This window comes from Epinephelus lanceolatus, chromosome 22 (assembly GCF_041903045.1).
Source record: "Epinephelus lanceolatus isolate andai-2023 chromosome 22, ASM4190304v1, whole genome shotgun sequence".
NCBI classification, from domain to species: domain Eukaryota; kingdom Metazoa; phylum Chordata; class Actinopteri; order Perciformes; family Serranidae; genus Epinephelus; species Epinephelus lanceolatus.
The window spans coordinates 20,045,807-20,058,973 of record NC_135755.1 but is presented as its reverse complement, the minus strand read 5'-3'; the positions used below and the strand labels follow the sequence as shown (position 1 = coordinate 20,058,973).

The following is a 13,167-nucleotide window of genomic DNA, read 5'->3' as shown; positions in this document are numbered from 1 at the left end:
AATAGACACAGGACCGCCGCTTATCTCCTGAGGAGGTGGGGCAGTAGCAAAACCCACAGGACACAGATACACGAAATGGCTCTAAAGTGAGTCGTCTTGGAACTACAGCAAGTACAGTGGGTCAAGTTTACCATGGAGGTCACTGTGTGTAAACTACAATGGATAGTGGAGTATTTTCACAATGTGGTATTTGTACTTTTACTGAGTATTTCCGACACACCAGACTCACTGTCCTCACACACTGTCCTTAACGTATCCCTGCCAAAAGTGATGGATTAGTGTACTGTACAGAGTGTGAGAGAGCAGACGGTCATGGGAGTGAGCCATGCCCCCTCTACACACACGTTCCTGCTGTGTGTGTGTGTGTGTGTGTGTGTGTGTGTGTTGTTATGGTATGAATCGTGTTCAGAGAGGCGGGGCTGGAAATGGAAGTCACGGGGGAGAAGGGCAGCGTCGAGCTCTTGCTCTTGCACTCACGGACAAACGCACACACTCACAGGTGAATCTGAGGGCCAGAACAGGATACGTCACACTCACTCTCTCTCTCTCTCACACACACACACACACACACACTCTGAGGTGGTGTGTGCCAGGCCAGGTTTCTGCAGAGCAGAGCAGGCTGTATCCCAGCAGTCACCATATGGACTGGTACTGAAGTCAGAACACAGAGAGAGGGAGGGATGGAGATGGAGGATGGAGGAAGAGAGGGAGAGGGGGATCTGAAGAGAAGGATGCAGGGAGACAGGAAGGAGGTGGAATTAATGTAGGGAAAGAAAGGAGATGGAAATATTTACAGAAGAAGGGAAAGAAAAAAATGAGGCAGATTATGCAATGATTGACGCACAGAAAGATGGAGGGAGGATAAAACAAAAGAATATTAAGGAAAGGATAGAGGATAGGAAAGGCCAAAAAGAGGGAGGATGGAAGAATTGAGAGATGTAAAGGAAAAGGACTGTTTCAAGGAAGGTAAGAATCAATGTAGGTGAGGAAGGAGGTGAGGGAATTTGAAGGAAGGGAGCAAAATCAAGAGGGGATAAATGAAGGAAAGATGAAAACTGAGGGATGATGAGGTAGGAGGGATTAACTCAAAAGACGTATAAGGAAGGATGGTAGGAATCAATTTGAGGCTGACGGAGAATGAGGTAAGGAGGAAGGAAAGAAGGAAGGGTGAGTGGATGAAACATCTAAGAAGAAAGAAAGGGGGTGGAGGAATAGTTGTAAATAGAGATAAAGAGAAAGAGAGAGAAAGGTGCAAAGTGGTGAAGGATGAAAGCAAGGAAACATGGTGAAGATAAAAATGACTAGGAGGTAAGAGAAGTAAACTTTTGAGGGAAGGAAGTGAGGAAGGTTGAAAGAAGGGGGGATTAAGGAAACAAGGAAGGGAGCAAAAGTAGGAATGGATAAGTGCAAAGAAGGATAGAGGAAAATGGAAGAAAGGATGGTGGATGGAGGGTAAGAAAAAGGGGGAGGGGATACAAAAGAGACTGGATAAAGGAAAAAAGGAGGAGCAAGGGAATGTGAGTATTATGGGATGGAAAAAGAAAGGATGGAGGGATGGAAGGTTCCCAACTGGTCCAGATATTCTCCTTCGTTCAAGGTCCACACAGTTTTAATGGTCAGTCATACTTGCATGTGGCCATGTTGTCAAGTAGCTTTGTTATTCACTCACTCTGTATCAGGAAACAGCACTTCAAAATAAAAGCTCTGTGCCAGAAAATCACTGCACTTCAAAATATTGTTTTACAAACTTGACACATTGGCAGAATGGATCCGCGACCCACCAGTTAAAATAGGTAGAATTAGGTGCCTGACCAAGACACGTGTATTAAATATTTATGACTGGAATAACTTAACACAATGTTGAATTACATCTTAAATTTATCTTCAGGCTCCCAGCTTTCAAGGTGATGTCTGCCACTTGTATGTGGCGTTTGACCTTTTGATCTGTAAAGATCCCCTCCCTCCAATAACAGGACAAAAATGCATCTGTATAGTCTCAGGGTCAGGTTCAAAAAAGTCAATCAGACAAACTGGGGTCTCATTAAAGGCCAGTTACACAGAAAAACTTGTCAGTTGTGTTTTAAGAGGTTAATTTAGGCCAACTAACCTCTGAAGCCATCTTCAGTGAGTTCCCTGCTGCCATGACATCACGTTCTCAGACTGTTTTCAGAGCTTAAGCCTTGCATATTTTAAGTTTTTAGACTTTTAATCTCCTTGTTTTAGAGTCTCTCTCTCTCTGTCATTCTAGGGCTTTTTAAAATTAAGAGTGAAAATACTTAGGAAAATATAATCTGGACAAAAATATATCTCACTGCATATCACAATTTAATATCAAGGTTACCTAAATACAACCTCTAACAGCTGACACTGATTTGTCAAAAGAAGGAAACAAGTGTAAGTAATTAAGTGTTCCAGTAAGCCACTGGCTCATCTAAATGGAATGCAGCCATCACAATATTATGTTCCTAACCCCATCAGTGATTTCCCTGCCATGAAATTAGTCTATAGAAGCACTGAGATATCTGTGATATCGGCGTGCAGATAACTTAAGACCTGGGTCACTTGTGCGAGACGCCTTGTTACCGCCTGGTAGTGAAAAACAAACACAGAAACAAGCCGAGTGTTTTGTAAATAACAGTTTATTTGAAAACCAGGGGTCAGGCAGTCCTGTGTGTGGCCAGTTTAGCTGCTGCCCTGCTTGGCGGCCAGCCTCTTGTCTCTCTCCTCGGCGATGGTCAGACGGATTCCCTTTCCTCTGGGCAGGGACACCCACGGCTTGTTGCCCTGGAGACAGACGGGATGGAGGACACAGGTATTAGTGTTGATCAAAGGGGACGGTTAATGCAGGGGGAAGTTTGGAACATGGTGCTCCAAAATTGTATTTTGTGATCTTGATCTGGATTTAAGTTGACGCAGGCTAAACCTGTTACTGTGTTTGGGTTTGGATTGACAATTCTAAGCGTTCAGTTTGTTGTTTCCCACACAAACAGACTGATAGAGAAGAGATCATCTTTTCCATATTTAAGTAGTTTACATTATTAATTCACAGCCATTTAAAAATTATGCAGCAAGAATTTTGAGAGGGATAATCTTGTGGGTACCCCAAAAGTGACGCTTCAGCATGCTGCCAGTTAAACACCACACTATCTTTTTCAACGTGCTAATATTTATCTGACGGCCAACGTTTCAGCGCAGAGGCATCATAAAGGTGAAGAAAAGCGCTGCTGAATAAATGTCACGCAGCAGAGGGACGACTGTGCTGCTGACAGCTCCGCTCACTTTAGCGGCCAAATAAATGTCAGGCAGCAAAGAGAAGTGAGCAGCGTTTTACTACCGACACTCTCCACAGGCCGGGTCCTCATAATCATTAAATGTGTCTGACTTGATGGGGCAGAGCACGTATTCGTTAATGTATTTACACAATAGCTAGCTCTTGTTTCTGTGACAGTTACAAGCCTTTAGCAAGGACAGCAAAAGCAGACTGTCCATGAGCAGGACTTCATGTCCCATATTCAGGACGTCACAACATACTATCAAGTTCCACCAATGTATTAAACTCTACAGAGACTAATCTTAGAATACAGAGCACACGACAGAAGTGACAGAGCAGCAACTTACTTCTTGTGTTTATATTATTTTGCCACCCAGACATCGTTCCTCCCTTTCCATGACATTTTTGCATTATGAAACAGTGCTGTATGGTTTTTCTTTTTACCCTGATTAAGGCCAGTGCGCAGTCAGTGCACCTTGGTGCTTATTTTACTCATGCTGCCAATTGTAACAAAGGTATTTCAACTTCTGTATTTAACAAGGCGGTGTATTTTTTGGGGGGGGGGGAATTCATCCACTTTCTTGTGAACACTGGTTATCCTCTGAGAGCACCTGCTTTGGGTTACATCTGTGGGACCCAAGTACAACTTCCACCATTGATTTTATGGCATATTTTGCCATTTGTCTGCATTTTGTTCAATTAATTCTGTCATTATTTCTATAGTTAACAATATTTTCACAGCATGGGTAGTATTTATTATGAAATTAGGCTTCACAGGAAGTATGTTGTGTTTTTATTTATACTTTATTTCCAAGGGACCATGTATCAGGGTGTCTACAGGCATCAGACACTTAAATTTAATGCTTTAAGGTCTTTTCAATATAATTTTTACTCAAATTTAAGACTTACTTTTGGACAAGTTATCACTTTCTTATTCAGGCATTGCAGGTAAGAATAAAGGTTGAGTAGTATCTACATAATCCCATACAGAGGTAAGTAAATCTGTCAAGTAAAAGGACAATTTTAAGTTGAGTGTTAGGTTTAAAACCAATACAGCCAAGGATTTTGATGCAGAAGAGCCAGACTCATTTCAACAAAGAAATAAATGTATTGACGTTTGACGCCTAATACTTATAAAAAATGAATTCAAGACTTCTTAGGGACCTACAGACAGTCCTATAAAGTTAGCACAAAGCTAGTTTCCATCGTATGTTAAATTTACTTGATCACCTCAGAGGTTTTGAATTGTAAGAAAGTTAGTGCTATTGAAAGAAGAAAATAAAGCAGTTTAAAAGATGAACTTAGGTTGAGGATTTTTTAGCCAAGGAGCTCAGAACTTCTTAGAGGAATTGGTAGTGTATTTTCATTGCTGATCAAAACCAAAAATGTCATCATTGCTCCAAAGTCTCATGACAAAATATTCTGTTCAGGGTGAGTGTCCCTTTACAGGTTAACAGAACTTTAACAGCACAGTACCAGCTTCTGTAAGCATGTCTAAAAAGGTAGGTGCACTCAAGTTTAGCTCTTAAATGTACAGACTGCTCTTCAGGGGACCGGTGTGGATAGACCATAAAAATAGAACAGTGATAGGTCAGACTATTTCTACATGTCCTCACCTTGCCAATGACGAAGATGTTGGAGAGCCTGGTAGCGAAGCTGTTGCCTGTGCTATCCTTGACGTGCACCACGTCGAAAGAGCCAGGGTGACGCTCCCTGTTGGTGATCACACCAATACGCCCCAAGTTAGCACCACCAGTCACCATGCACAGGTTACCTGGAGGGAGCAGAGGGTAAAACAATGTCGTTAGGGGATTGTTCTTCAAAGACCTATAAGACCTCCAGTTCCAGCAGTGAGAGGAACCTACCAGTATCAAACTTGATGAAATCTGTAATCTTGCCGGTGTCCAGGTCGATGCGGATCGTGTCATTGACCTTGATCAGGGGGTCTGGGTAGCGGATGGTGCGGGCGTCGTGGGTCACCAGGTGGGGGATTCCCTTGGTGCCAATGATGATCTTCTTCACCTTGCACAGCTTGTACTGCATGAGGAAGAGGAGGTGGGTTAGGGCAAGTACAAGGAACAATTAAAGGCAGCATGACTGAGAACACAAATCAGTCTACTCTACACAGATACAGCCCTAGTCTGAGATAGGAATCCAGTTTTTTTAGAGACACCACTGGTTCCCAACCTGGCGGTCCTGCCCCTCACTAGGGGTCTTCAAAGCTTTATGGGGGGTTGCAAGACCTTCTTGATTTTAAGGGTTGTATGCAAACTGTTAGAATATACCAGAGGCCTTTACCTCAGGATTTTATTTAATTTTTTGTATAAGGAACACTCATCTCTGATTAAATATTCACATGATTGACCTGCTCAAAATTCATCCAAATCTCCGGTTTTACACGAACTTCCTGCAGTTATTGCGTTCACTATTTGGCTCAATTGTAAAAACAAAGTTGGGATCTACTGCTCTACGCAAAACATCTTTTAACAGTCTTTCGTCTTAACGATGACTGACTCTGCCTCGCCAATCTGCTGCTGTAATACTTCTCACAGTGGAGGATTTTAACCAGATTTGACCAAGGTTTTGGAGATTAAAGCAGTTTGAAACACAGCTGATCTTCTCATTTGGCGAGAGGTAGAAACCAAATCCTTAAAGCCCATCTCACTTCCTAATTACACCAGTTAAATCAACAACGATTCAGCCAAATCTTAAATCTCAGCCAGTATAACGAACTGAAACATGTTGCACGAAACTGCTTTGACTATGTTGGTTCTAATCTCTATGATCTCAAACTTTTGCCACTTGTTCTTCCCCTTTTTCTGCCAACACTTTACTTTCTTGTTTTATTGGTGGTTCCTGACTGGTAAGGCATTATCAGACAGCATCAAGGAGTAGTCAATGATCAAACATTTAAAGCGCATGATGCCTGACTTGAGGCTGAAAATAGTTTAAAAAAAATCATGTTTGTTTCTTACCTTGGCCTCCTCAGCTGTGATGCGGTGGACGGTGAAACGTCCCTTCACATCATAGATCAGACGGAAGTGCTCGCCAGTCTTCTCGATGCTGATCACATCTGGATAAACAAAGAATCAACAGCCTCAGCATCCAAATCGTGATTTTATTTAATGCAAAACTGGTAATTATACGGGAGTTAAACACCTCCTGGATTCTACAGAAGTCAGTCAAATGTCAAAATCATTAAATACACGGACACAGTTTTGCTTTCACAGCCAGCCGACCACATCTCTACTCCTAATGGTTTGTTTATTTGTCAAAACCACAAACACTATTAGAGTTACAGAAAATATTCCACCTGGCAGGATTGTTCCTGATTTAAGAGCCGATGCTTGGAAGGTAATTGCCATGACCAAACGCTGGGTAACTCACATCTCGTCGTGCCAGCTTCAACCATAAACACCTACCCTCGCTCTTTAAAGTCAAAAACATGACAGTATGCTGCAGCTAAACTCGGGGCCCTTTAGAAAAGCAGTCTATTCATTTCAACCTACACTGTCTCAACAATATGCAAATTTTACCTGCACTACTTTCTGCCTTATTTGACAACTTTTCAATCCGCTCCAATAATTGATTTTCCTCCTGAGGTACCAATTTACCATGTTGGGATAAAACTAAGACCACAGACCAGAGGAGACCGAGAGCATCAGGTCACATTTGAAGCTGGACGAGGACAAGCTTAACAGTGTCCTCTCCACATGTTCGGGTACTCAAACAGAAGAGGGGTTCAGTGTCTTTAAAAACTCTTTGATGAGATGTGCAGCCAAATGTGGACAAACTCAGCATCACCAGTGTCCTTTACAATTCAAACTCGCCACAGACCACTGAATGCCAAACTTGTCTGCACAGTAAAAAACACTGGAAGTATTTAATTTCAAAATGCTGGTTTGATTTATTGAAATAGTCGATGTAGTTAAATATTAGCAAAATATTATCAATTCATCAACATTTATGATAAAAATTACTTCATATTACCTCTAAGCAATTAAAAATAAAGGAAATCAATTTTATTGCAAGAGAAATTGTTGCAATCATTTTTTTCCTGGCCCTGAGTGACCAAGTGTTTGGTGTGTATGTATATAAATAGGCCACAGTCATCATGCTGTGATGGCGTCCCTTGGATTTGGAAATTAAAACGCCACACCTCCATATGGAGGCTGTTGGCCTTGTTGGTGTCAATGTGGGTGACAGGTCTGAAAGAGGCTTGACAGCAAGCGTGGACAAAGACAATAACAGATTAAGTCCTCTGTTTAATGCCCTGCTGATCACTGTACAAGGCTTGTTTTGTTGAGAATTGAAATGCTAAAAATATTGTACTGTAAATTAAATGTGAAAAGAGTTGGACAGACTGGTCTGCCTATATTCAGATATTTTCACCACAGAATAGAGGGACAAATCCGATAAGAGGCTGACCTGAAACTTCAAGGCTTTAATCACTGTCATGGTAATCGACGTCCAAATTGGTATTTATGTGCCATTTTTCTATGCTATTATCACACAAAACAAATATCCCATAGATTAAGAAATGGTAATCTGACAAAGACATTTAAACTAAGTTTTCCCACCTGTGACAGGCTCACAGATATGCTAGCAAAACGGTGAAAGACACACAAGTGTCAGATACACAAAAGAAAACTAGCATGTATCACATATCTACAACCAGCTTTGCAAATCACCTGAAAACTGGACTTAAGAGCTTTGAAGTCTTACAAAGTATTCGTTTTTCTAGCTATTAATGCTAATATTACTGCAACCCGCATGCTAACACAGTGGCCAATTGTCATATTTTAGGTCTATCGACTGAAAACTGATGCTTCAAAAATATCCTTTTGTCCCTGTTCATCTCTCAAATTAGTACAGCGCTGATGATAGAAAAGGGCCTGTCAGTGAAGGAGATGTTTGTTTTGGTCTCAGTCTCTCCAAACTCTTAATCTAGCTAAGTGGGACATGCTCACGTTGCCCCATCTGTTCTGTTGCATCAATAAATTGTTTCCAATAATCACTGGTCCTCTTCCAAATGGCTACATCCCATCAAAAAAACATTTGCACTTCAAACTGATTTAGCTCTCTGCGATCCATCCCAGCCTTGTCCAAAATCGTATTTTTTCTTCAAACTCACAGATCACAAATCCAAAGTGACAAAACTGTGAAAGCTTGGCCTTTGAGACAACCAACAAGAGGATAGCGTCAGATCTGACAACTAAGACTGAAGCAACATGAACGTCTAATAAAGAAGACTGGACTTCAGTGACAGCTGACATCCCTCCAATTTTCAAAAATTGACAAATGACTGCTTTCAAACTTTGTCCGAGGAGCTACTTTTCTTTAAAGAGAATCTCATGACAGAAACTGAGTGTGGGCAAATAGAGACTCAAATTTAGTCCACCAAATCAGAAGCAACCTAATTTCAAAGTCACACTTTGGGCAATAAAGCAACTCCTTTACTTGCCTCCAGCAACATCTGACACTAAGTTAGAAACAAAAGTCTTGTAGTTGGAGCTCAGAACTTCTTAGAGGAGTTGGCTGTGTAGTTTCAGTCCATCGCTGATCAAAACCAAATATTCATCACTGCTCCTTATGCCCTCTAACAGCTGACAAAAACATCTTTGTAGAAATTAAATCCTACCCATCCAAAATCAACACCACAGCAACAATTCACATATCTACTTAATCTAGAAAACACATCATTGCATTCATACATAAGCAGCAAAACATAGGCAGCATTTGCTAATCTCTAACTACACTCAATGAGGCTAATCCTACAGCAGGTCCACACTGAACGCTCAAAAGAAGTCTAATAGTCAAACTCACCCATGAATCCAGCAGGGTAGGTGACATCTGTGCGGACCTTGCCGTCGATCTTGATGAACCTCTGCATGCAGATCTTCTTCACCTCATCCCCAGTCAGGGCGTACTTGAGGCGGTTCCTCAGGAAGATGATGAGGGGCAGGCACTCCCTCAGCTTGTGGGGACCGGTGGAAGGACGAGGAGCCTGAGAGAATAAGTCCATTAATTAATACCTTGAGGAATGACTTTGCATGGTACATTACATTTCAGAGTAGAGCTCGAGAAGAAACATGTTCACATTATAGACCATAATTCTCAGCTACCACTTGCAGCTTATATTTGACCTTTAATCTTCTTTAGTAACACTCCTATTTGGGAGTAACATCGCTTTTAACAGACCTTATTTATCAATACATCTTTCAACTGCCTTTCACCTTGACGGTGACCGACTCTGCCTCGCCAATCTGCTGCTGTAATACTTCTCACAATTAAGGATTTTCACCAGATTTGAACAAGGTTTTGGAGATTAAACCAGTTTGAAACACAGCTGATCTTCTCATTTGGCGAGAGGCAGAGTCCAAATCCCATGCCCATCGCACTAGTCGATTACACCCCTTACATCAACAAAGGATCTCAAAACTGCCAGTGTAAGAAAACTGATGTGTGTTATGATAAAAAATGACTCAAAGCTAAGTTTCAGCATCAAATAACTTCACCTTAACCTTAAATAATGACGTGTTTAAAAGGTTTTGCATACATTTTACGGGTTGTTCTGTGATGCTAAATTACTGAAGTCAGCTGGGGATAAAATTAAGGGGGAAACATGCCAAAGGCAAAGTTGGAAAAATAACAGCAGCCATTTCTTGTCCTAACAGTCAAGCAGATACACATATGAACCTAAATATAATAGTTTTCACTACAATTGCATCCTCAAAATGTCATCTAGCAGCTCTACAGATGCATCAACTTAATGTGACTGGAAAAGATCATGCATGCTTACAAGAGCCAGAAATGTACTTGAGTCCCATTATAAAACATAAATCGCCACACTTTGTGACCCCTCATATCTTGCTATTCCTTGTTATATCACGTAAGAGACGTAAAACTTGGAAATTTAAAACCCTCAGTTGTTCAAACTCTTTGTTTTAAAAGGTATATCAAGACATCTAATCATCTGCATGGTAATATTCAGTCTGCTGCATCTTAATAGACATTTAACCAGGTTTTCAAGCTGCATTTCTGTCCCTAATGATTACAGCCCATAGTATCACATCTCTGAGAAAGCTTTACAAAGCAGCACTGCTTTCGTGAAGGTTTTATAAAAACATGTGCCTTCCACACAACAAAACCAATCCTGAGGTTGTTTCAAAGAGATTATTTGTTCCTGAATTTGGTAATAAAGATGCTTATGAGGCACAAACTGGTCTAATGCTAACAGATTTATCCTGGAGTACATGTAAAATCTGAATGTACTGTCAACCATGCGAGCAACCCCTGCCTTTGCTGCATATCCATCCCTCAAAGAGCATGTCACATGAGAAACCCAACATATAAAAGGTACCTTACTGCTTAGACAGTGACAGTTAGCAGTGATAAATGTACACGACATCATTAAAAAGTAATGTCAGAGGAAAATGCTGTAGAGAAATGTTACTTACGAAAACTCCAGTGAGTTTGTCAAGCATCCAGTGCTTTGGCGCTGCGACGCGCTTGAGGTGCTTCTTCGGTCCTCTTGCCTGGAGAAGAAGAGAACAACACCGGTTAGCTAGTGGGACAACAATCGGTGGTGCCCGTCCGAGAAAAGACGAACCTTATGTGTATGTTACCGAAGTGGACAAAGCGGGAGACACCGATATAGGCAGCGTTTACTCGGCAAGCCTGGTTAGCATGGTACGCTAACATGCCGCAGCAATGAATGCCGATTAGCACAACCGGCTGCGGCCTTGCCATGCTAACATTAACATTTTTCACAGAAATAATTCGCGTTTCATTCATTATTCACTTGAATTTAATTTGTAACTGTTATACAAATGTACAAATACCGCCCAAAGTCGCGCATACAAACACGCGACACTTCCATTCACGAAAAGACAGCTATCCGTTCATTTAGCTTAAGCTAACGGTGTTAGCCACGGTCAAGCTAACGAGCCCTTGGTGATAAAACCAAAAGAGGGATGACATTTTAAAACATCACTAAAGAGCAAGAATCGCCGCTTTGGGTTACAATTTAGACATCAACCGTTTAATAAGATGTGGAATTTCAACCTCGGACATGTACGTGTGTGATAGAAGTAACGTAAAAAGTGATGTTTAATGATTATTTCAGAGCGGAATCGTGAGGAAAAACAGCTCACCATGTTGGAGTCTGCGGGGAAAAGGACCTCCTGTCTTCCGGTATTGGATGATAAGGCCGAGTACGGCAGACAGGGAGGGACATAAGTGATGAAAGTCGCGAGATAAATGGCAAATTCTCATCAGTCGTTGTTGTCTGTTGATTTTATGGTTTAGTTTAATATATAATCTTGAATTGTTTTGTCATTTCGTATACTATACTAATAAAATGTAGCCTATTTTCACATATTAAAAATCATTTTATTATTTTGTTATCTGTATTATATTTTTACAGTGTGCTTAATTATTGATAATGCACAATTTATTTTTTTTTATTTATAAATATATATATATTTAAATGGCACTATTATTTTATACATAAATCCATACTTGATACTATGAACATTTGCATATTGCCAAAATGATCTTTGTTCTGTATAGCACAGATTATATATTATAATTGCATATTTTTTGTATTTAATTAATTTTTAATATAATTTTATATTACTTTACAACACTATTTTTTGCATATTTTGACTGCTGTGAACCTATTCTGATTCAGATTAATTATGCAAACTTGATTTGTTTGTCATTTAAATATATATATATATATATATATATATATATATATATATATATATATATATATTTATATATATATATATATATATATATATATATATATATACCTGTAGCTGTCTCAGAAATGTTTTATATTATTTTTAAGAAACAATTGTCATGTAAATGTCAACATACTGTAGATAGATAAGATATAACTAAGAATATTATATGTATTATGAGCCAATATCTAAATTAAAATGTAAATTTTAAAGCTTTACTAAAAAAAAAGCCTGCTATGGTCTCCAGACAAATATTATATAAATCATTGCAAACTTTCAACCAAAACACAAAGCCTTCACAAATATGCTGTGTGCTGACATGACTCTTTTGTACATATTCTAATAACAATAAAGCACTTTTTAAAACCCAGGCTGGAACTTTAGATATTGGTCCCTAGATTATGTTCACTGAGTTTCATGCAGATCGGTCAAACTTCCTAGGAACAGATCGATTTGAAGTGTTTTTCAAAAAATTCAAAATGGCGGAAAATCTATATAACCGGAAGTTATGGGTTCTTGAGGCAAATTTGTTCCTCATGAGGAGAGGCATCTCTGTGCAAAGTTTCATGTCTCTACGACATACGGGGCATGAGATATGCCCATTCAAAGTTTGCAATTTCAATCGGTTGCTATAGCGCCCCCGTCATTATATCATTTTAACTATTTGATGGAAATATGTTGGCTTTTCTTGTTTCTTTTTTAATGCAATGTAAAATTTTCCATTCCTTTGACGCATGTGAATCTGTCTTTCTGTGTTTCAGACTTTCAGACAGGAAATGCCAGTGTCGCAGGCAGAGCCCAGTCCTGTTTACACTCCCAGAGATAAAGCTCCTCCTGAGTCTTTGTCTTCCTCTGCCAAATGATACCAGCTGATGCACACAGGCTGCCTCTCTCTGAAGGCATCTCTGCTTCCCCCAGGCTGCAGGAGCTAATCCCAAACCCCAGGATGAACCTATTTATACCTAATAAAGATGCTCCTGTGTATCTCTGGCGACCCACTTTATTTTCCTCAAACATGAATCTTCCGAGCGTGCACAAGTCTGTTTTTCGGGGCAGTGTTGCAACCCACTAACCTACATATTATTCAGACCATTTTTGGAGGAGCTCAGCGAACATGGCCTGCTGCCAGCAGCAAGTTGGGGA

General features: G+C 40.2%; 1 protein-coding gene and 2 non-coding genes across 3 annotated transcripts; all 3 read right to left on the bottom strand.

The window, feature by feature from the left end:
- Window positions 1-2,621: 2,621 nt before the first annotated feature.
- Window positions 2,622-11,520, bottom strand: rps4x (ribosomal protein S4 X-linked). The gene is made up of 7 exons (XM_033610439.2): window positions 11,428-11,520; window positions 10,732-10,809; window positions 9,098-9,278; window positions 6,247-6,344; window positions 5,137-5,308; window positions 4,888-5,045; window positions 2,622-2,784 (listed from the first exon to the last, which is right to left on the bottom strand). Exons 1-7 carry the CDS (start codon window positions 11,428-11,430, stop codon window positions 2,683-2,685), a joined length of 792 nt encoding a protein of 263 aa, XP_033466330.1. The 5' UTR covers window positions 11,431-11,520; the 3' UTR covers window positions 2,622-2,682.
- Window positions 4,598-4,669, bottom strand: LOC117246541 (small nucleolar RNA SNORD61). Its single transcript, XR_004500748.1, has one exon. It is a non-coding gene; the product is annotated as a small nucleolar RNA SNORD61 (small nucleolar RNA).
- Window positions 8,783-8,858, bottom strand: LOC117246542 (small nucleolar RNA SNORD61). The gene has a single exon (XR_004500749.1). It is a non-coding gene; the product is annotated as a small nucleolar RNA SNORD61 (small nucleolar RNA).
- Window positions 11,521-13,167: the final 1,647 nt, after the last annotated feature.